The sequence below is a fragment of the Scardinius erythrophthalmus genome (genome assembly GCF_964197995.2).
Source record: "Scardinius erythrophthalmus genome assembly, chromosome: 12".
Lineage (NCBI taxonomy): Eukaryota > Metazoa > Chordata > Actinopteri > Cypriniformes > Leuciscidae > Scardinius > Scardinius erythrophthalmus.
The window spans coordinates 30,722,718-30,746,170 of record NC_138232.1 but is presented as its reverse complement, the minus strand read 5'-3'; the positions used below and the strand labels follow the sequence as shown (position 1 = coordinate 30,746,170).

The following is a 23,453-nucleotide window of genomic DNA, read 5'->3' as shown; positions in this document are numbered from 1 at the left end:
TTTAACTGCTCTAAAACAAGATACAAAAATTTGTATGGTCCTGTCAAGCAGACAAAAACATGAAAATGATGAATAGGACATGTGGCTTTGCATGGTTAAACAACGTACAGCTATTATCACTTAGGGTGAACTCACTTTTGTTGCCAGCTATTTTGTGAATAATGGCTGTATGTTGAGTTATTTTCAGAGGATAACAAATATACACTGCTATACAAGCATCACATTGACTACTCTAAAATATATCCAAGTTTCATTTCTATAGTATTGTCCCTTGAGAAGATATATTAAAATGTTTGCTGAAATGTGAGGGGTGTACTCACTTTTTACAATGCATGTAGCCAATTTGATTTACTTCTTAGTTGTGCTGAGTTGTTCGCTGTTAAATAAAATATTTTTTTGTTTAAATATTAATTGTTTGCTTTTTCATAATATATGAAATATTTTTGTACTATGAACTGCAATGTACTAGAAAGATGTCAAGTGTCATCCATATGTTATTTGAAAGGTCATATGTAAATAATATGTAAATGCTGCATTCATGTGGCTTTTTCACTCGTTACGTCATGAAACATGCTCTGATTGTGGAAAATGACTCATTATTTACAGCAGATTAGTACGATTAAAAGTAAAAAAGAGTAAAAAAAATAAAATAAATAAATAAAATAAAATAATAATAATAATAATAATAATAAATATAGCTGCGAGCAGCGATTACGGGCCCAAGCCGGTGGCACCGCAACCCCGGTGCCTTTAGTTACCTAAAGGCACCGGGGTGGCGGTACCGCCGGCTTGGGCCCTCCATCGCTGCTCACAGCTATATTTATATATATATATATATATTAGGGCTGTCAAAGTTAGCGCGTTAATAACGCGTTAACGCAAAATCATATTAAAGGCACTAATTTTTTTAACGCGCGATTAACGCAGCGCGTATTTTCTGTTTGACCCGTGGCCCAACCCCTAGTTGGAGAAATGGAGATTACACAGTGTTGCCAACTTGGCGACATTGCAGACCCCTTTAGCGATTTTTTTCCCTTCAACAAAGCGCCCAAACCTTATTTAGTTTCTGAGAATCTACCGGTAATGCCGGTACTGCTCTCTCAGCACGCGCGCGCGCCTCTCTCTCTTTCTCTCTCTCTCTCGCTCGCTCTCTCTCTCTCTCTCTCTCTCTCTCTGCGTCTCACGCGGAGGAGCAGCTCTTTAATTCACAGATATTATGTTGCTTCTCTAATTTTACAAGTATAGCTGAAATCAGAGCACAGATATTGTCTTTATCTTATGTGTATTTGATTTCACCAGACGACGGCTCGATTATCAGAATTTTTGTGCAGATTAACTTAACATCTTAGAAGGAAGAGCTGGTTATGTCTTAATGGGTCGCGTTTCAGTCACCATTTCAAATTCATTCCGTTGACAACAGAAACAGTAAAATATACCAATGAAAACATTTTTATTGAGAATTTAGCTTCATCAAAATGGGCACAGAGAGAGACAAACTACAATGTAATAATAAATAATTAATGTAGCCTACATTTAGCATTTTTAGAAGAGCTGCCCCTGTCATGCAAAAATCTAATCATGTTTGTGTTAGTAAATTGCTCAGTGCAAAGAAAGAGAAGTAATGGTAACCTGGCATTTTTTTGTTCTTTCTACATGTCTAATAGACATGAACAAGTTCTTTGAAAAACATCTATGACCTTTGAAACATGTCTCCTCCTTATGCTCTATATTGACTATGGTTTCAATAATAAACATACATTTGCATAAAGCATCTATTTATCCATGCCCACGTTGATTAGAGTATTACAAACTTGAAAAGTATTAATTTAAGGTACATTTAGAACAAATAAAAAACGTGCGATTAAATGCAATTAATCGCGAGTTAACTCATGACAATCATGCGATTAATCGCGATTAAAAATTTTAATCGATTGACAGCCCATATATATATATATATATATATATATATATATATATATATATATATATATATATATATATATATATATATATATATATATATATATATATATATATATATATATATATATTTTGTTCAAAAGTTTGGGGTCAGTAAGATTTTTAATGTTTTTAGGAGAAGTCTCTTCTGCTCACCAAGGCTGCATTTATTGATTAAAAATACAAACAAAAACAGTAATATTGTGAAATATTATTCCAATTTAAAACAGCTGTTTTCAATTTTTAAATATTTTACATAGGAATTCATTTCTGTGATCAAAGTTGAGTTTTCAGCATCATTACTCCAGTCTTCAGTGTCACATGATCCTTCAGAAATCATACTAATATGATGATTGATGCTCAATAAATATTCATTATTATTTTCAATGTTGAAAACAGTTGTGTACAGATTTTTTTTTTTTTTCAAAATGCTTTGATGAATGTAAAGTTCAAAAGAACAGCATATATTTCAAATATATATATTTTTAACATTATAAATGTCTTTACTGTAACTGTTGATCAGTTTAACTCATCCTTCATAAATAAAAGTATTGATTTATTTTATTTATTTCCCCCAAAAATAAAATTTTAATTATTACTAACCCAAAACTTTTGAGCGGTAGTGTTTAACGTTACAAAAGCTTTAGATTTCAGATAAATGCTGTTCTTTTGAACTTTCTATTCATCAAAGACTGTACACAACTGTTTTCGACATTTAAAATAATAATGAATGTTTCTTGAGTATCAATCATCATATTAGAATAATTTCTGAAGGATCATGTGACAGTGACGACTGGAGTAATGATGCTGAAAACTCAGCTTTGATCACAGGAATAAATAACAGTTTAAAATATATTAAAATAGAAAGCAGCTGTTTTAAATTTTGGAATAATATTTTACAATATTAATGTTTTTGTTTGTATTTTTAATCAAATAAATGCAGCCTTGGTGAGCAGAAGAAACTTCTCTGTTATGTGCGCGCCACAGACTGCACGCACGTCCGCTTAGAGTTCCGCCTTTTGCCTTCCGTCAATATTACGTTATTAGAAAAATATTTTTTTAGAGAATCGATTTTTTTTACATTTGTGAATCGATTCAGAATCGTCCACGTCCGCATCGCGATGCATCTAAGAATAAATTTTTTCTCCCACCCCTAGATTTCATACAACAGGTTAATAAACAGTTACAATTAAGTCACTTACATTTTAGATGCAATGTTGACTGTTTTTGTTCTGTTTCAGCAGCGAAAATAGTTAAACAAAGATCACGGCAGAACCATAGACATCATATAGGTAGACGCCCTATCGACCGCTACTGCCTATTGGCACGGACGAGCCGTGGGGCCGCCATCTTAAACCGGTCAACCGCTCCGCTCAGTGTAATCTGTTTGCCAGGTGTCAGCACATTTAATTAATCATATCTCACTGAATACCGAACCGATTTTCACGCGGGTTTTTTTGCTGCAAACGTCATACATGTAGCTATGATACAGGACACATTGAATATTTTATTCACAAAATACAATCAATAGTACGGTAATGTTAAATGTTAAATCTAACTTGTGAAAAGTAATCCCAGAGCGATGGTCCGCCGATTTGAGCAGGAATATGTTGCACAGTGCTCTGGCGTCTACTGCTGCTATGCAACGCAAATAGGAGTATGACCGGTTTAAGATGGCGGCCGCATTTCTTGCGCCCAGCGGCCAATAGGGCGTCTAGCTATATATGATGTCTATGGGCAGAACCATCACGCATCACGTGTTTTCTCATAACTGAACGATTCAGCATTTTTAACGAATCGGTTGACTCAAAGATTGAATGATCAATCCATAAACATCTGTCTTAATCATGATCGACTCATTCGAACGAATCGTTTGAACGAATGAATCAATGACTCGCTTATTAAGATGGATGCCTGGCGACACCTAATGGCGGTTTAGTGTTGTTTAAAAGCATCATTCTTTCCCACATGTGTGTGATTTGTGTGTGCAACATTATCATTATTTTTTTTTCACTATTATATTAGCGATTTAAAAGCACCCACTCGTGTCACACGTCGATTAACCGGTGGGAAAATATCCTCAGACACATACCTAATAAATGTATATTTAAATACAATATTGGCCTACCTGGTAAAAAGTTTTATATACTATTTTGATGTCCTTTTGGACACAAGAGGGCAGTATAGCCCTATGTTTGCTTTTTTGTTGAACCAAATAGCACTAAATAGCCTGTTTTAACTTTTTCATTCTTCTTGAATTGCAAAAACAGAATAAAATGGGTTTAGTTGTGATATTTGTATTCTTTTATATAGAAATAAATGGTATATAATTACATTTTTAGAAGATTTTTAGTGTTTCCTTTTTGGACATTACTTTAATCCCTCGCCATAGCAAAACCGTTTGAGATATTTATTATCCATTCACAATTTAGCATATTTAATGTAGTTTCATCATGTTGAAAAAGTTTGGTACGAATAAAATAAATAGTTTAAGAGGAGTGGCTAAAAATTCAGAGGCTGATTTTGCAAAAAAATTCACATTCAGACCAAAATATCTGACTTCCTGATGGCCAGAGCTATTGAATGTAAATTAGAAAGTTGTCCGGCTTGATGAGAACAATATACAAACTATTTTTTCTTTACTGTAGTTAAAACTAACCCCCCCCCCCACACTTTTGTCAAAAGCATGTTGAAAGTGACACACTTCCTGCTGCCAGTTGGTGGCGCTATAACTTTGACTCACAATAGCTACATCCATCTGATCGGCCTCTTACCACTAACACACTGCTGAAGTTTCATCAAGATCAGTTAATGTATGCAGAAGTTATTCCACTTCCGTGTTTCTCTTTTCTCGCCATAAATTCGATTCCTCGCCACAGCCAAACCGTTCGAGATATCAAAAATCCGTCCGCAATTTAGCATCCTCAAAGTCTTGACTACATGCACACCGAGTTTGAAGGGGACACGGTGAATTTTCTAGGAGGAGTATTTCGCATTCCACAGCAAGCGTTTTCCAAACAACCCATAATAGCCGACTTCCTGTTGGGCTGGCGTAAAACTTGACGGGGGTAAAGTTGTTCGGCCCGATGAGATCTATATGTGTACCGAGTTTCATATTAATTCATGCGAGCGTGTTTGATTTATGGACACGTGTTTGGATCCCGTTCCAGGGGGCGCTGTCGAGCCCCCCTGCCACGCCCGGGTACCAGCTTCAGTCCGGCCCTGATGGCCGCGGGTTCTGACGTGTGTGCAAAATTTCAAGAGTTTTCGAGCATGTTAAGAGCCCCAAAAGTGCCCGAAAGGTTGACAAAATAATAATAATAATAATAAATATAGCTGCGAGCAGCGATTACGGGCCCAAGCCGGTGGCACCGCAACCCTGGTGCCTTTACCTAAAGGCACCGGGGTGGCGGTACCGCCGGCTTTGGCCCTTCATCGCTGCTCGCAGCAATATTTATTTATATATATATATATATATATATATATATATATATATATATATATATACTGTATACACATATAAATATATAAAAGACAGAAAATATTACTTGACTTAACTTATTCTGATTTTATGATACACTCAAAATATTCCACAACAAATCCTTTAAATTTAATGTAAAAATAAAAATGAAAGTAAGCAGTGTTGGGTTCACGTAACCCTCTCATTAGAATCAAAATGTTTCAACATTTGCCATGTATTTGGATGCTAAACTATTCTTTATTATAGGCTGTGTGTGTGTGTGTGTGTGTGTGTGTGTGTGTGTGTGTGTGTGTGTGTGTGTGTGTGTGTGTGTGTGTGTGTGTATGTGTGTTCATGTTTTTCTGTCCCGGTGGGGACTTTAACCTGAATGCACACAGACTCATGGGGACTCGTATCACAGTGGGGACCTAAATAGAGGTCCCCATGGGTAAACAAGCTTCATACAGAATGAGTTTTTTTGGAAATGTAAAAATGCAGAAAGTTTTCTGTGATGGGTAGGTTTAGGGGTAGGGTTAGTGTAAGGAGATAAAATATACAGTTTGTACAGTATAAAAATCATTAAATCTATGGAGAGTCCCCACAAAGATAGTAAACCGTGTGTGTGTGGGTGGGTGTGTGTGTGTGGCGTGGGCGCGATTGAACAGTGGACACATAAAAACATACTCCGTCATTATACAGGACGACATCCAAACTGCAAAGTCTTAACTTATGTTTGTGTACAGTCGCAATGAAACACAACATTGTGCTTTTGTAAAATAATTTCAAGCAATCCACCCCCCGAAAGGCACTAATTTTAAAATTAAACTAAAATGCTCATGGCTGCACGGGCATTCATAACGGTGCACATCCACGGCGAGGAACGAGCAGAACAGAGTGAACGTTTTTCAGTTAATTCCTACTTCCATAGGAATTCATTTGAAACGCTCGCTCAACCACTATCAATGTCAGTGCGGACGAACATATTTTACTTTCGTTTTTAAGTTGGCGATTCAAAAGCCCACAGCGGTGTCACACGTCGATTAACCGGTGGTAAAATATTCTCACCGTCACATACCTAGTATATTTTTATGTAGATAAAATAACCCTACCTGATTTTGAACACAAGAGGGCAGTATAGCCCTATGTATGACTTGACTTTTATGGGACTAAATAGTACAATTACTATTTTTAAACTTATAAATAATTATTAAATTGAAAAAAAAGAATAAAATGGGTTTAGTTGTGATATTTTTATACTTTTATATAGAAATAAATGGTGTTACATTTTTAGAAGATGAGGCTTTAAGTGTTACTTTACTTTAGTCCCTCACTATAGCAAAACCGTTTGAGATGTTTAATATCCGTTCACAATTTAGCATCTTTAATGTATCTTTATCATTTTGAAAAAGTTTGGTGTGAATAAAATAAACCAGTTAGGAAGAGTAGCTAAAAACTCAGAGTCTGAAATATCCAAAAAATCCACATTCAAACCAAAATATCTGACTTCCTTTTGCTCTGAGCTAATAACTGTAAATTAGAAAGTTGTCCGGCTCGGTGAGACCAATATATATACTGATTTTTGTAACTGTTGGTAAAACTAACCCCCCCACTTTTGTCAAACGCATGTTGAAAGTGACACACTTCCTGCTGCCAGTTGGTGGCGCTATAATTTTGACTCACAATAGTTACATCCATCTGATCGGCCTCTTACCACGAACACACTGCTAAAGTTTCATCAAGATCAGTTAATGTATGCAGAAGTTATAACACTTCGTCTCCTCTCTTTTCTCGCCATAAATTTGTTTCCTCGCCACGGCCAAACCGTTCGCGATATCAAAAATCCGTCAACAATTTAACATCCTCAATGTCTTGACTTCATGCTGACTGAGTTTGGAGGTGATTGAATGAATTCTCTAGGAGGAGTACATCACATTCCAAAGCAAGCGTTTTCCAAACAACCCATAATAGCCGACTTCCTGTTGGGCTGGTGTGAAACTTGACAGAGGGAAAGTTGTTCGGCCCGATGAAATCTATATGTGTACCGAGTTTCATATTAATTCATGCAAGCGTGTTTGATATATGGACCAAGTTTTCAGACCCTGTTCAAGAGGGCGCTGTTGAGCCCCCCTGCCACGCCCGTTTCTGAAACTTTTCACATGTCTACTGGCTAATAAGTGTTATGTGTCTGTCTAGTTTCATCCAATTTCAAGCATGCTAAGAGTCTCAAACGCATCCGAAAAGAATATTAAAATTTGATGCGTTGCCACGGCAACAGTATCTAAGATATCAATAATCCTTTCACAGGTCTACATCTGCCGTGTGTTTACATTATACACATAAAGTTTGAAGCAAATCGGGTAAAAGTAAGAGGGTGACTTCAAAGCATTTTCAAAGTGACACACTTCCTGCTGCCTGTTGGTGGCGCTATAACTTTGACTCACAATAGTCACATCCATGTGATCGGCCTCTTACAACGAACACACTGCGGAAGTTTCATCAAGATCAGTTAATGTATGCAGAAGTTATAACACACTTCCTGTGTCCCATTATTCGCCATAAATTCGTTTCCTCGCCACGGCCAAACCGTTCGAGATATCAAAAATCTGTTCGCAAGAATTCATCCTCAATGTCTTGACTTTATTCTCACCGAGTTTGGTGGCGATCGGATGAAATCCCTAGGAGGAGTATTTCACATTCCATTGTATGCGTTTTCCAAACAACGTATAATAACCGACTTCCTGTTGGGCTTTTGTAAAATTTAGAGCACGAAAGTTGTTCGGCCTGATGAGATCTATATGTGTACTGAGTTTCATATTATTACATGCAAGCATGTTTGATTTATGGACCAAGTTTTTGGACCTCATTCCAGGGGGCGCTGTCGAGCCCCCCTGCCACGCCCCGGTACCAGCATCAGTCCGGCCCTGATGGCCGCAGGTTCTGACGTGTGTGCAAAATTTCAAGAGTTTTTGAGCATGTTAAGGGCCCCAAAAGTGGCAAAAAGGCAAAAAAAAAATAATGAAGAAAAAAAAAAAATAATAATAATAATAATCCTTACGAAAACAATAGGGCCTTCGCCCTTTCAGGGCTTGGGCCCTAATAAATAATCCTACCGGAAACAATAGGGCCTTCGCCCTTTCAGGGCTTGGGCCCTAATTATATATATATATATATTGGCTAGGTATATTTCACCCGACACTGTGTCAACCCTGAAGTCCCCGGTGCTGCCCATGGCAGTGCTACATGCTTACCAGGCCGACCTTCTTAAGAATATTTATGTGGGCGAGGGACCAACACCTGAAGATACAGCTGAATTGCGTAAGGCTGCCAACTTGTCTCTCCGTGTCACCAAGGGAAATGGTCCGCGCTATCGGCCGTTTTATGGTGGCTATGGTGGTCACGGAGAGACTCATCTGGCTGAATTTATCAGGCATCAAGGAGAAAGACAGGGCTTTCCTCCTTGATCCCCCGATTTCGCCTTCTGGCCTGTTCGTGACTCCGTTAACACAGTCGTCAACAGGTTTCAGGAGGCGAAAAAACAGTCGGTGGCCTTTAAGCAATATATTCCTCGCCGCTTAAAACCTAAGTAGTCTGCCCCCAGTGGGCAGCCGCAGCCATCCACCAGCTCCTCAGGCTATAGACAGGCCCAAAAAGAGAGCGTTGCCTCTAAAGCCCCCCCTCAAGGAGCTTGAGGGCATAGACGGCGCTCTCAGCCGAATCCTGCAGGCAAAAAAGGCTTCAGGGAAGAGATCCTAGCAAACGTAGGATCTCTTCGGGCTGCCCCACCCGCAGAGGAGCGATCGAGGTAGCCTCCTCTGCGGGGCCCAAAGGAAATCGATGTCGGCTTCCCGCCATCAAGTGCGCTTTGGGACGCATTGGTTTCCAGCGAATGCACGCTGCACTGTCTGCCACACAGGCTTATGGCCTGAGAGACTGGTTCCCTTGGTAAAATATTTTGATGCATGGAAAAATCTAACGAATATTTCTCCTTGGGCCCTGTGCACCATTCAAAAGGGGTACAGACTGCAATTCGGTTCCCGCCCACTGAAATTCAATGGGGTGGTCTGGACTGCAGTCGACCCAGAGCAGGGTCGTATATTGGAACAGGAAGTAAACTCCCTGCTGGTAAAGGAAGCCATAGAACATGTTCCTCCACTGGACAGGGAGTCCGGGTTTTACAGCCGCTACTTCATAGTTACCTGCCGGGGAGCGACTTGTTTCATCACAGAAGCTGACGCTGTTATGTGCCGGCGTACCTTTGTAGCTTCCATGTATGCCGTCACACGTTACGTCATGACACAACACCAATCAAGATTGGCTTAGTTTCATTCATGCTTCAGAGGCGCTACGCTGGGGGGCGTTCCCGCAAAATGTCGTAATTGACGCAGTGTCTCGTTCCCTTCTCAGGGAACAGGGGTTACAGTCGTAACCTAAGATGTTTTTGGTTAAAAGAAAAACAGAAATCGGGAACCACTATTTCTGTCACCCGATTCATACTATGCGCTGTGCAGTGCTCGATTACTTATGCATGCCAGAGTGTTTTCAGATTAGGTTGTAGGATGGGCATGTGTCCGTTTATATTTATGTACATTGTTGGTTCTTTGTGTGTACGCATGTTGAAACACAATATTCCCCATGGGGATGATAAAGAAGTCAAGTCAAGTCTGAGGACAGCCTGCCCCTTCACCTGCCCCCAGGGTGAGAGTGGCATTGGTCAGTGGCTGTGGGTGGATGTAGGTTCCCTTTGGCAGTGCTTCCACACTGATGTCCTATTTAAAGTATATTTTTTCCAGAGTAGAGGTAAATTCTCCCCTATGTTAAGGTCTAAAGAAGAATTTTCCGCTCCACTGTGAATGGGTTGCTTGGCAGGAGCCCATTAAGGGTAAATGGAATTATGGTGGGCAGTCTGCAAGTGTCTCTCTTTTTCATTTGCCTCCCTTCCCAACTACTGTTGGGTTTTGAAGTAGGGATATATATAGGGAAATGGGCGCTTCTATAGACCTTATGTAGCCCCGCCCCTTTTCAGCGCTGCGCTCATTGTCTTTTGACTTTCGGTCTGTAGTCAAGTCATCTGCTTTAAACATCACAGTCCACATGATAACTTTCGTTAACTTTACATTAAGTAAATCCACTTCAAAAGCGAATTACTCCTGGACAGCAGCGCCATATAAATATACAGAGCGACCACAAAAACGGAAGTTAAAAGACAATATTCTAAAGATGGCGGCGCCCTCGTTTCTCTGGCGCATAAGGTCTATCGGTCTCTATAGTTTAGTACTGAAGTGAAGCGCTAGCAGAAGCGCTTGGAGAAGTGCCTTTACTCAAGTCAGGGTACGAGCTGATCTTACCCAGTGACATTGGGATCTTTAAGTAGGGATGAAAATAACTTTGATGAAAGTTATTGGGCAAACTGCAATATGCAATTCTCTAGTTTCCCTTCCTTCTTGAACAGTGATAGGAAGTATGCTCCCAATTGGTTTGGTGGAAATACAGAAAGTTGTAGCTTGGGCATTATGGAGTTGGACTACATTAGGGCTGCACGATTCTTGCTAAAATGTGAATCACGATTTTTCTCCATGGGAATTGAGATCACAATTCTCTTACACGATTCTCATTTTTCTAACCAAAATTTATTGCACTCAAGTACAAAAAAAACAACAACAAAAAAAAAAAACACAGGACATTCAGTATAATAAAGTGCAGGAGTAACAAAAAAATGTCTCTTTTCTTTATTTTAGAACCCTTAAAGTGAATAATTTTAAAGCTTTATGTTGTTGAACATAAGGGAACATTACAATAATAAAGAACCTGTGCTTTTTGCTCCAATTGGCACAGAACCTTAAAGGTTCTTGGCAAAAGAACACTAACCTAGTGGGATTTTGAGGTGTGGCTCCCTTGTCTTTCATGGCTAACTCGTACTGTATTTTGTTGTGACGTTTGAGGTGATTGTAGAGATTAGTGGTGTTACCTTGCGGGGGGTTTGATGTACATAGTACTTACATCTACTGTGTTTACGGGAATACTCGACTTGGCAGTTTTATGGCATTTCTGTGTTTATTTGGCCGTTTAGGCGTGCAACCGAAGACAAAGGCTACTATGCTTGTCCGTGTTGCGCTCGGAGCGCGCGCACAGCATCCTGTCAGTATAATTCAGTTCTCTTTTGCGACTTATCGCGCTTTTAATATTTATTTTCAATTTAAAGCACATTCTGCTCTTTTCTTTATCTTTCATTCATGATTTGTTATTAATAACTTTAAACAGAATCATCAACTGAAATCTGCGCGGATTATCAAAAATACGACACACTTATAGGACATAAGTGAAACTCTGCGGCAAAAGTGAAAGTAAAAGCATAGCAAAGCACCCGGTTCAATAAAAGGATATATTAAAGTGTATATAGCCTACTTTTACATTTTCGCTGCTGTTCTAAAATGATTTTCGCCATTACCTTAAACAAGCTACTTGAATCCCAGTGCAGGAGCTGTTACAATTTACCACAGAAACGTAAGCGGTTAGTTGATTGCTGTGGTGACTCGTGACACTCGCAAACAGCACTGAACACGCACTTTTACCGGTACAACTTGAATATTATTATTATTATCATAAAATAAAATACAAAGAAAATAAAAGAAAATAAAAAGAAATACACAGAAGTGAATCGCCATCATTAAGAAATGAGATCGCATTTATGTTTGAATCGAGATCGTGATTTTTTTCGATTAATCGTGCAGCCCTAAACTACATCTTAGGGAAACAAGTAGATGTCCACTCCTTGTCGATGGATTAGCACCCTTCAAAACTCATTTTGGTAGGCTGCTCCAAAAGATCCTTTTCAGGCAATATTGGTGAGGTGCTGGCGAGGCATACCAGAGCCGAGGCTATACTGTGTATCCCCCCTTATAGCTCTGCTCTTGGGGCTTTGGACTGAGGCCTGTTCCGCTAGGAAGGGAGGAAGCGAGTACATACCAGGACTTCCCTTGTTATGGAGAATAGAAGCTTGGGGATTTTTACTGACTTATGGAGTATGCAGCTTTTTGCAAGTCACGCCCTTAGAGTTGATGCACTCCGACTGAATTCAGTAGAGTCTTTGGTGCTATGCCCACTATTTTTGTGCATATTCACAGCTTAGTAGGGCAGGCATTCCTTAAGCATGATGTTGTTGGACACTAAGACACAGCATCCACTTCAAGTTCCACTTCAAAAGGAAATGTCTCAGGTTGTGTATGCAACCCAGTTCCCTGATAAGTCATTGAGCAACAAGAAGCTGTGTGTGAATATTGGCATTTGTTTACACGTGCTTCAGACACCGGTCATGCTGATGGTGTTCCCCAAAGCATCAACACCAAGACGCAGCGTCTCATTCCCCTTCTCAGGGAACCAGGTTGCATAAGCAACCTGAGACAATTTGTCAGTAACCAGGCTTTGTGTACACTGTGGAGATTTAGGCTATACTTACTCATTCGGCTACTATAAATATACTGTACATAAAACATTGTCTTTTGGTGCAACAAATTGAAATAAAGTAAAATATTATTTTTTAAATTATGTATATTCTTAGATAAACATATAACATATTCTATATTTATTTATATTTTAAATGTTACTCTTAACCTCTTGTCATTTTCAAAATCCTGAGAAAACAAGACAAAAAATAATGAATGGCTTCTGAGGGCTTCTATATGACAAAAATTATTATTGAAGTGCAGTCAATAATAAATTATATAAAAAACAATAGATTATTATCTTTTAAAAAGAAATTATCTTTTAAAAAGTTAATTTACATTAACATATAAAGTGCTAAGAGAGTAAATATGAAATGCTTATGTCTCACTGTTCTTGTTTTCTCTCTAAAAGGGAAGCCCTAAGATGGACTCTGTTCACTATGCAGACCACTGGCCATGTATTAGTGGGCACTTCATGCTATATTCAGCATCTCATTGATGAGGATGAGAAAACGGAGGCACAACTGGTAACGCCTACATGTGTCATCAAGCAGTTACATTAAATGATGGTGGCCTGTTTCACAGCTTGGGCAAACAAAACAAAAAATAATGCACTACTTGTAGATTTATATCTTGCTTGTGTTTCTAAAAGCATTTTTGTGAATTATTTACTTCTGTATAAACAGTAATATATACAGTTAAACTGTACGTACAGTTTTATATTTTACTAATAAATACTGTATTTCTACCTTCAAGTTCTTGATTAAACATGTTTGATATACTAAAATTAGAGCTGTCAAAGTTAACATTAACACGTATATATAACTATATAAATAAACATGTTTAATGGTATCACATTAATGTAATTTGACTGTAAATTGTAACTTCTATCGTCGCAAAATGGTAACTCAAACTTATAAACATACTCTATTTAGTTTTCTTTCCTTAAAAAATAAATAAATGTAACAATGTAACTAAACTACAATAAATAAATATATATATAAAAAAATATTAGTCGTGTTTGTGTAAAATGTGTGTTGAAGAGAGTATTACAGGGGTGAGTGCCTTTACTATTACACATTTGCAGAGTCCTTTTTTTCAACCAACTTTATACAACTAGGTGCAGAACTGGCCAATGCAGGTAAGGTCAGGGAGCTACAGATTACTGTTTACGGATTTTACTATCTTTGAGACACCTCCAGATTTTCTAACCTATATTTCCCATTTAGCCATATCTGACATGCTCCATACTCTCTAAGAACAGCAGTCATAAAACCCTTTTCAATAGGATGGGACTGTGCAGGACACTTCTACAAAAAACACAGTTGATCAATAATAATTATGTATATTACTTTTTGAGCTATGTTCCATCTCAACAACAAGGCCATCAGCCCATTGTGTTCATGTCAGCATGTCAGCAGAAATATTATATAATACACTGCCCAGTCCAAAAAAGTAGCTGTTTGGATTTAAAGAGGAAAATGCTGAAGAGCCTATGGATCATTATTGCAGAGATTATTATGTTTCCAGCATGTTCTGTTATATGTATAAATGTTGTGATGTTATTTCCATCAAGAGGTGCATACATTTTTGGTCAAGATCTTGTATTGATAATGCTAGAGTCAATCAATCAGTAAAGTCTACTCCAGCACATCCCAATGACTTTCAATGAATTTAAGATCTGGGGCCGGTTGCATAAACTGCTTAGACTAGACTTAAAAGTTAGTCATCTAATTTTTTTCTTCAAGACTGGTGCTAACTTTTTAAAGTCAGTTACATAAAAGGGTAGATCAGTCTAATTTGAATCAGAAAAGTAAGACTGATTACCTCTTGACTAATTTCTAGTTGGCCAAATTAGTTCTTAAGACACAGTCTTAACATAGTGGCTAAGTTTATGCAACTGGCGCCTGGACTCAGAAGTGCCAATTTATGTATGGAAATGATTCTTCATGCTCCCTCCCAATCATTCTGTCACAGTTTGAGCCTGATGTATCTTGATGTAAGCTGTGTCCCAATGTGAAGGCTGCATCCTTAGAAGGACGCAGATCTCGAAGGATGCAGCCTATGCGTCCTTCGAAGGACGCACCATGTAGCCTTCATAGGATTTCCTAATTGCGCAACCAGGTGTTTCTGATCACCGCTCCTGGCGCAAAGCAACGGTGCGAGAGGACAGCTGCCATCCTGTTAATTCATTTTATATAATTGAGTAAACAGCTATGGAGCCAGAATTGGCTATTGTCATTTTCATGTTTTATATTTTACTGGAGGACATGGTGAGGATGTTTCAGCCCCGGCGCTGGCAGGTTATGTATTTTCGGTTTAGCCCTGTTTGAATATAAAACCCAATTGAATATAAAAAAGTCCAGTATTTCTCCCGCTCGTCATCAGCAGCTGTCACAGTTGCCAAGCGCCAAGAACAATCCTCCATAGGCTAGACCGGTTTGAGCGCTTCAGATGCGCCCTTTGATATGGGATGCAGCTGTAGTTAGAAACAATTTGTTAATATTATGACAATAGGCCTACATTTTGTTACTTTAATTTTCGGAACTGCATACTTCGTTAAGTATTCACATACAAATGTGAAGTAACCTACTTAAGTACTTTTTTTCCCCTCACATCACAATACGTTTTTACATTAAACTACACAAAAGTATATAGTTTAAATGTAACAACCTTGAAAATATACAGAAGTAAAATGCAACATACGCAGTAGTAGCCTAATATAAATGCAAAACCATCATAAAAGCCCTGACAAGGAGTTTTTTTTTCCCCTGCAGAATACATACCTTTAGTTTTACTCTTGATACTTTTAAGTACATAAGAGTATGCAAGATAATTTTGCTTAACTAAGGTTTTAGTAGTTTTCCCCCAATGCAGTATTAACCCCTTCGCACGTACTTTCTAAAATAGTCAGACTGGCAGCCTGGCGTGAGTTTTTTTTATTCGACCGTTATTTTGCAATCGATCGCGTTCTAATTTCCATGGAGACGCATGAACCTTGTCACGTGACATTTCGCAGTCACAATGGCGCACACGATGGATAACCGTCTGCAGGTGAGTAGTTTGAATGTTTCGCTTTATTTTTTATTCTAAACTTCTCAAATAATTTGTTTGCGTGTACCGACTATGGTTGATATGGTTATGTTTATGTCCCGTCCCCCGTCCCCCCCCCCCCGCTTTGAATTTCGCTTGCACATGGTACTTTGCATCTCCCTCACAACAGTCAGCCGCGTGACAATCGGTGAGTAACGTTAGGCTATATTTTAGTTTTTAATTGTATTCTGAAGCATTTAGAATTATTTACAAGCATGCAATAAATATGAATAAAGAATGTAAAACGGACAGTGCTCAATAATGTGGTCGTTCACGTCATTACGGTTTGTTTGTCTGTCAACTGGCTGCTTTGCACATTGCAAATTCAGTAATCCGTGCATTGAGGAGGTAAAGTCGGGGTTCAGTTGAATTGATACGTTATACGTAACATGAATATACCAAAGCACATATTTGATGGTAAACCCTTTACATCGATTTTCTTGTTTGTTTTAGTTAATATTGTTACTGAGTTTTATATCTCTCAATAGCAAAGCAGAGAAAAGCTACATGGTATGACATTGTTAAATTATATTTTCCTATATACAAAACATTTGAGCAAGCTGTGTGACCATATACATATATACAATTATATCTATATTTATTATATTATTAGCTTGCTCAAATGTTTGTTGGAAATATAATTTAAAGGGATAGTTCACTTTAAAATGAAAATTCTGTCATCATTTACTCACCCTCAAGTTGTTTCAAACCTGTATGAATTTATTTCTTCTGCTGAACACAAAAGAAGATATTTTGAAGAATGTCAGTAACCAAAGAGTTAACTGGAGCCATTGACTTCCATAGTAGGAAAAAATATATACTATGGAAGTCAGTGGCTCCAGATAACTGTCTGGTTACAGACATTCTTCAAAATATCTTCTTTTGTGTTCAGCAGAAGAAATAAATTCATACAGGTTTGAAACAACTTGAGGGTGAGTAAATGATGACAGAATTTTTATTTTAAAGTGAACTATCCCTTTAACGATGTCATACCATGTAGCTTTTCTCTGCTTTGCTAGTGAGATATATGTATAGTATAAGTTTAGCATTATTCATACAATTCAAACGTATGACATTTGTTAAAAAGAAATCACAAAGTATACACATTTCATGTATGTTTTATTAAATCTATTTTAATGTAAGTTAAATGTTTTTGTTTAATACAATACGTGTATACTTACTAATACAATTACAAAACAGATAGGCTAACAAATATATTTACAATGATTAACAATCAAAATAGTATCATCATAAACAAACAAACGAAAAATCTATAAATATACTCTGACTTTTGATAAAAAAAAGTTTAAACAAACTATTATACATACCTTTATATTTAATAATATAATTAAAATAAATAATAATTAAAATAGTATAATCATAAATTAATTAATACACTCTGACTTTTTACAGGCTTAATAATGCTTCAGTGTGTGGTACTCCTCAAAACATGGGACAGCACACAAGGACACGGCACACACATGTGCTTGGTGAGGCGCCTCTGCTTGCCCTTGCGTGTGCTGGAGAGGCAGACCTTGCAGTGCCGCCTGGTCTTGCTGCCCTGGGAAGTGGTCTGAGGGACTTCAGATGGGAAGTGCCTGGCTGTAAGGCGCAGAGGAGTGTCCAAGGCAGGATGTCCTCCTTTAGTTGGACCACGCAATGTGCTGTACTCCTCCAGCAGCCCTCTCATCAGGTTCGTTCTGAATTGTAGGGAGGTGATTTCCTTTCCTACTCATAGTAGAGCACATCAATAGGGAGTGAGGAGAATAGAATATTATGTGACTGTGTGGTCTGTTTATTATTGTGAATTTAACACTTTAGATTACATTAATTAAAAATGTTATCACTTTTTATCTTGTTTATATTTATTATTAGATGATTTGTATCCATTTCTCACCAGTAATTTGTCGGTAGACGATGTGGCTGTTGAGTAACACAGTGTCAAGTACATGAAAAAAGATTTTCTTGTACCACTTGGTAGACTTTCTGGCGCATTCATGAAAACCAGTCATCATATCAGCTTTGTCAACTGCCCCCATCTTTTTGTTGTACTCGAGCACACAGACTGGTTTCATCTTTGGTTGCCCAGTGATGTGATCCAGCTTCCCTGTGGCTGCCATACCAGTTGGGTGGACTGTGGTAAGGACATGCACATCCCTCTTGTCATGCCATTTAACTGCCAACTGTGACCCATTCTCTTCGAATTCCACCTCACCTTTTTTCATCTTACAGGTGAACTTTGGCATCCCCTTCCTGTTTGCGCGCACAGTCCCACAAGCTCCAGTGCAAAGTGACAAGAGGTGCTGGAAAAGTGTGGGACTGCTGTACCAGTTGTCCACATAAAGAACATGACATTTTCTTAGGTAAGGTGCTAGAAGTGTCATCACAACAGACCCAGAAATCCCAAGACCTGGGTAATGTTGGATGTCAGTGGTAGATCCGGTGTAAATGATCATGTCCTGCACATAACCAGTGAGCACATCACACAAAACAAAAAACTTGACCCCAAATCTGTGCCGTTTAGATGGGATGAACTGACGAAATGCCAGCCTGCCTTTCCACTTCATCAGCGACTCATCCACACACAGATCCCTGTATGGCACAAAAATGCGACGAAAGGAGGAGGTGAGAGCAGTGAAAATGTTTCTGATTTTTTTCAGCGGGTCGTTGGAAACTGCTGTCGCATTGTTTGTGAAGTGAAGACAGCGGAGGAGCAGAAGGAAGCGATCCTGTGAGAACAAAGACCCAAAAAATGGGGTCAAGAGCATGGGGTCTGTGCTCCAGTAATCACGAAGTGATGGTTTTTTTATCACCCCCATTAGGAGAACTGATACTAAAAATGTGTACATTTCAGGGATATTTGTTGGAACCCATTTAACCAGCTTTCCTTTAATTTCCTTTTCTTGTAAGTCAGAGGCATAGCGGTTTGTTTCCTCCACAATTTCTCCCATAACATCTTCTGTGAGGAACATTTTAAAACAGTTGACCTTACTGGGTGATTCTGGTGGATTTTGCACACCACAGAGCTGGTTGTCAAAATTGCCTGGGCCAGGAGGATTAAAAAGGTTGGTTGCCTTCCATAACAATGAGTTTACCTCTTCTGCCTCATTTAGGACTGGTGTTGTGTCTTCATCTGCAGTGCTGTCAAGAGCTTCAAGATTTGGTGGAAGATCTTCATCGCTGTCACTCTCTGCCTCGCTGTCAAAAATCTCCTCATCAGAATAAAAAAAAATGTCCTCAATTTCCTCATTTGTCAGTTTTCTTCTTTTATATAAATTTTCTGTCATTTTCTCTGAAGTTGGTGAGCTTGATTAAAGTTGTGTCTTTAAATTAGAACAAAGGCCAGTGTGAGGTAACGGTGACGTCAGCTCTACAACACTTGTCAGCGGGGAAAAAAAGACTCGCAATGCATGACAGTTAAAATCTTTATTTTTTTTTATACAAAATATTTACAAACTTGTAGCTATTAACATCGTTAAACATATGTAAGAGAACTCTTAATGTGGTTTTATTTGGAGAAAAAAAGATCACGTTGATCGGTAAGTTATCACGGGCTATGGGCGCCGCCATTATTTGTTTACAATACTGATGGAGAGTCGGACTCGGAGCCTGCTGGATTTACAACATGCATGATTTACATCCATGTCTCCCAAAATATATGACAGTAATCCCTGCTTCACTGCATCTCACGCGACGCTCCTGCTTGACGCTCATGCGCTGCTCCTGCTCCTGGTGTGAATGCACTCTGATTAACATGCAATGCACGCCGAAAAACATAAGTGCTGCTCACGCGTCGCTGACGCTTGCTGTGTGAAACGGCCGTTTTATATATACAAGGTGTGTTTGACTCGAATAAATATTAATATTACATCATATTTAAAAGGTTATTTTGCTGTTATAAATATTAGTGTGCAATAATAAACTATATATTTGTTATTGTGTAATGTAATTTAAAGTGAATGAAACCTAAAATAAACATTAAAATACACTGAACAGTTGTGATAATGATGAGAGCTGAGCACGTCCGTCTCTGGCTCAGTGCCAGTCAAAGCGGGAAAGCAGTGAAAGCAAAAGTTTGAAATTTTGAATTTAGCAGTTGATCACGTGATGCACTGACCAGGGACCAGCCTAGACTGATCACACCGGTGTGATCGTACGTGTCAAAGGGTTAAAAGTACTTTTCTCAGAAAGCCATCGATTGAATCGATGCAACCTGTTGGTAGACAACTTAGTGGATAGTGGAAATATGCACTTAAACACTCTGGAGACCATCCCAGATGATGTCCCACCAGCAGGGGGCCTTACCAGGGGCAGCCCATCCCGGTCCAGCAGCTCCACCAGGGTCTCCCTGCTCTATATAGCCTATATAACAAATGATTTTCATTTACCAATTTTATTTAAAAAAAAAAAAAAAAGAATTTGTTTCATGTAGAAATTATGACTGTCATTACAAAAATAAACAATGTCCAGAACAATTCATTCTCTTTTATTTACACATTTAAAGTTGCATAAAAATAATGTACATAATTTATTTCCTGTTAAAAAATAAAAGTGAAAAAAAGTGAAAAACAAATTTTTCAATCATTCTCTCAAGAAGAGAAAACAGCCTGTCCATCCTCTCCCTTCTTTCCTGTGCTCTCCTCGCCTCTGCCTCCCTCTCTAGTTGCATGTCTTCTCTGATCAAGTCCAACAATTCATCCTCTGTCTCGCCGCCTTCGTGCTGCTGGTGCTCCTGCTCCTGCTGCTGCTGCTGGTGCTGCTGCTGCTGCCTCTGGCTCCTCCTCACTGTGGGCACCCACTGCTGAACTCGGCCCTGGTGTCAGGGATTGAGGCAATGACGACAGGGTGCAATGCCTCTGTCCCAACACCTCATCCATGAGGATAAACCAGGGCCAAGTTGCAGCAGTGAGTTTCCCACTCACACCCTCACCTGTCCCAGGACATTTGCAATCCTAAGGGCAGAGCAAATGAACCATGGCTTGTTAACAACAACAGCACTACATTTCAGCAAAGATGTGTGTATTAATTTTCTTATATATTTAACTTTTTATTTTCTTATATAATTATATATATATATATATATATATATATATATATATATATATATATATATATATATATACAACAATGTCGTTGAGGTCAACCGCATCTCGGTTCGCCTCATGTCAAATATGATCGACACTGGGTCTGCTCGACACGCCTGAAGGAGCCAACCAAATCTACAAACTCGCAAATGCCCGCCATTGCTCAAAACTGGATATTGGTCAAGTAATGAATATCAAAGACTCCAACCATCAAGTCCTTCGTGATCCACCCGCCATTTTGCAACGCTGGAAAGAGTATTTTGACTCGATTTGCAACATGGAATTCCCGCATCCACTGATCACAAGCAGCGCCCCCATCTTCGGGCCGGTATCGCAGATCAGCCTTGCCGAGGTCGAGTTTGCAGTTAGAAAGATGAAGAAAGGAAAGGCCCCGGGACCCGATGACATTCCCGCTGAGGCGTGGAAGCTACTCGGACACCGAGGAACTGAAGTCCTTGCCCGACATTTTAATAAGATCATTGATGAGGGTACCATTCCCTCAACATGGGCTGCCAGCGTAACGGTCCCGATCTGGAAAGGCAAAGGCGACGTCAGCAAATGCAACACCTACCGCCCGATTCGCCTGCTCTGCCATGCCATGAAGATATTTGAGCGCGTAATTGACACCCGCCTCCGGAAGATTGTTTCCATCAGTCCAAATCAGTGCGGATTTGTTCGAGGAAGCGGCACTACTGATGCGATCCACGGCGTCAGGCTGCTGCTAGAGAGGCACCGGGAGAAGAACCAGCAAGTACACATGGCCTTTCTCGACCTCGAGAAGGCATTTGACCGTGTGCCCCGGTATTCCCTCCGCTCTCACGGTGCCCCCGAAGAGTACATACGATGGATCCAGTTTCTCTATACCAACACCACCAGCGTCGTCCGATGCCCTGCAGGCCTGTCCGAAACATTTCCGACCACCGTTGGCGTACACCAGGGATCCGCCCTCACCCAGCTTCTTTTTATCCTTTGCATGGATACTGCCACGAGGGATATTCAGGTGTCTCAGCCCTGGTCACTTCTATTCACCGACGACATCTTTCCAATCTGACAAAACCCGTTGTGAGCTTAAACGTCAAGTGCAAGACTGAAATGAGCAATTAGGCGTGTACGGACTGCGCCTTAACATCAAAAAGACCGAGTATATGGAGTGCGGACCTCAGACCGACGGGACAATCAGAGTTGGAGGGCAGCCATTAAACAAAGTCATCGAATTTAAATATCTTGGTTCTCTAATCTGGAGCGACGGCGACTCTCTTCCTGACGCCCGAGCCCGAGTCAATACAGCATGGCTCAAATGGAGACAAGTCACAGGCATTCTCTGTGATCGCCGAATGCCCATACCACTCAAGGGCAAGATTTATAAAATCGTTGTACGCCCGGTCGCTTTGTACAGTTCCGAGTGTTGGCCAGCCACCACCAAACATAAGCAGTCCCTCCATGTTATGGAGATGAAGATGCTCCGCTGGTCCCTCGGCCTCACGTGATTCGACCGCGTCATGAACGAAGATGTTTGATGTGCAAATGTACAAATGTACAAATATGGGATACACGCTGGGACAGATATATATATTTTCCCATTTTCTCCTGAATTGGTCTAAAAAAGCAGAAAGGGGTACTTAACACAGGGGTGCAATCTTAAGTGTATTGTTAACACTGCAAAATATGACACATCAAGACATGCATACAAAATACTTAAGAAATCATATTTCTGGATACTCAAATTTGGTTAAAACCACATAGCTTGCATGACAGCACTACAAAAACACATAAAAGTGAAACCCCATTGCCTTATTTACTGCTTTTCTTATTGTTGTGGGCTTTATAGGGTGAGTGATATTTCTTATAATACACAAGTGAGATAGACTAGTGCAAATATTACAAATAGGTTTTTAAACTAATATTAGCACAAGTTTTGCCTCAAACTACCTGACAAATGAAGCCACGCAATGGTGACGAAGGAGTAAGATGAAGTTTATATGAAACTTTAACTCTGGGTTCGCTAGCTATTTGAGTAAATAAAAACATAATACTTACATTTAAATGTGAATTTGCTGTCCACCACCAAACTCTAGTCTCGGCCGCCTTTAAAAATAAATACAAAATGCTGTCGTCACCGGCGCGCAATGACTTATGGGGTAGAATAGGCCACTAAGGATCCGTTTTTGTATCAACCGTGTTTTAAATCCATCAATTAGGGTTAGACAAACTGCTGCCAAACATATAACTTTCTAGAAACATATCACTGCAATAATTATCCAATCATTTACTGTTAAGCATTTGCCAATTTAAATCCAGACTAGCAATTTATTTATTTTTCTGTTATCTTTTCAGTCTCAGATAATGTTTTAAAGTCAAGCTGTGGTGAAAAATCAGACTTTTAATGTTGTTTATATGTCTATGTGGTGTTTTTAATAT

At 39.2% G+C, this 23,453-nt stretch overlaps 2 protein-coding genes across 2 annotated transcripts in view; one reads left to right on the top strand and one right to left on the bottom strand.

Moving 5' to 3' along the window:
- cidec (cell death inducing DFFA like effector c) overlaps positions 1–13,860 on the top strand; it is a 106,105-nt gene extending 92,245 nt beyond the window's left edge. Inside the window, exon 7 of the mRNA XM_081381203.1 lies at positions 13,271–13,860. Coding sequence (XP_081237329.1) covers positions 13,271–13,421 — 151 coding nt within the window. The 3' untranslated portion in view covers positions 13,422–13,860. The remainder of the gene's footprint in view (positions 1–13,270) is intronic.
- Positions 13,861–17,377: 3,517 nt separating this feature from the next.
- LOC308699620 (piggyBac transposable element-derived protein 4-like) lies at positions 17,378–19,238 on the bottom strand (the record flags this gene model as incomplete). The annotated part of the gene is made up of 2 exons (XM_081380516.1): positions 17,378–17,679; positions 17,849–19,238. 2 exons carry the CDS (start codon positions 19,236–19,238, stop codon positions 17,378–17,380), a joined length of 1,692 nt encoding a protein of 563 aa, XP_081236642.1.
- Between the last annotated feature and the right edge of the window lie 4,215 nt (positions 19,239–23,453).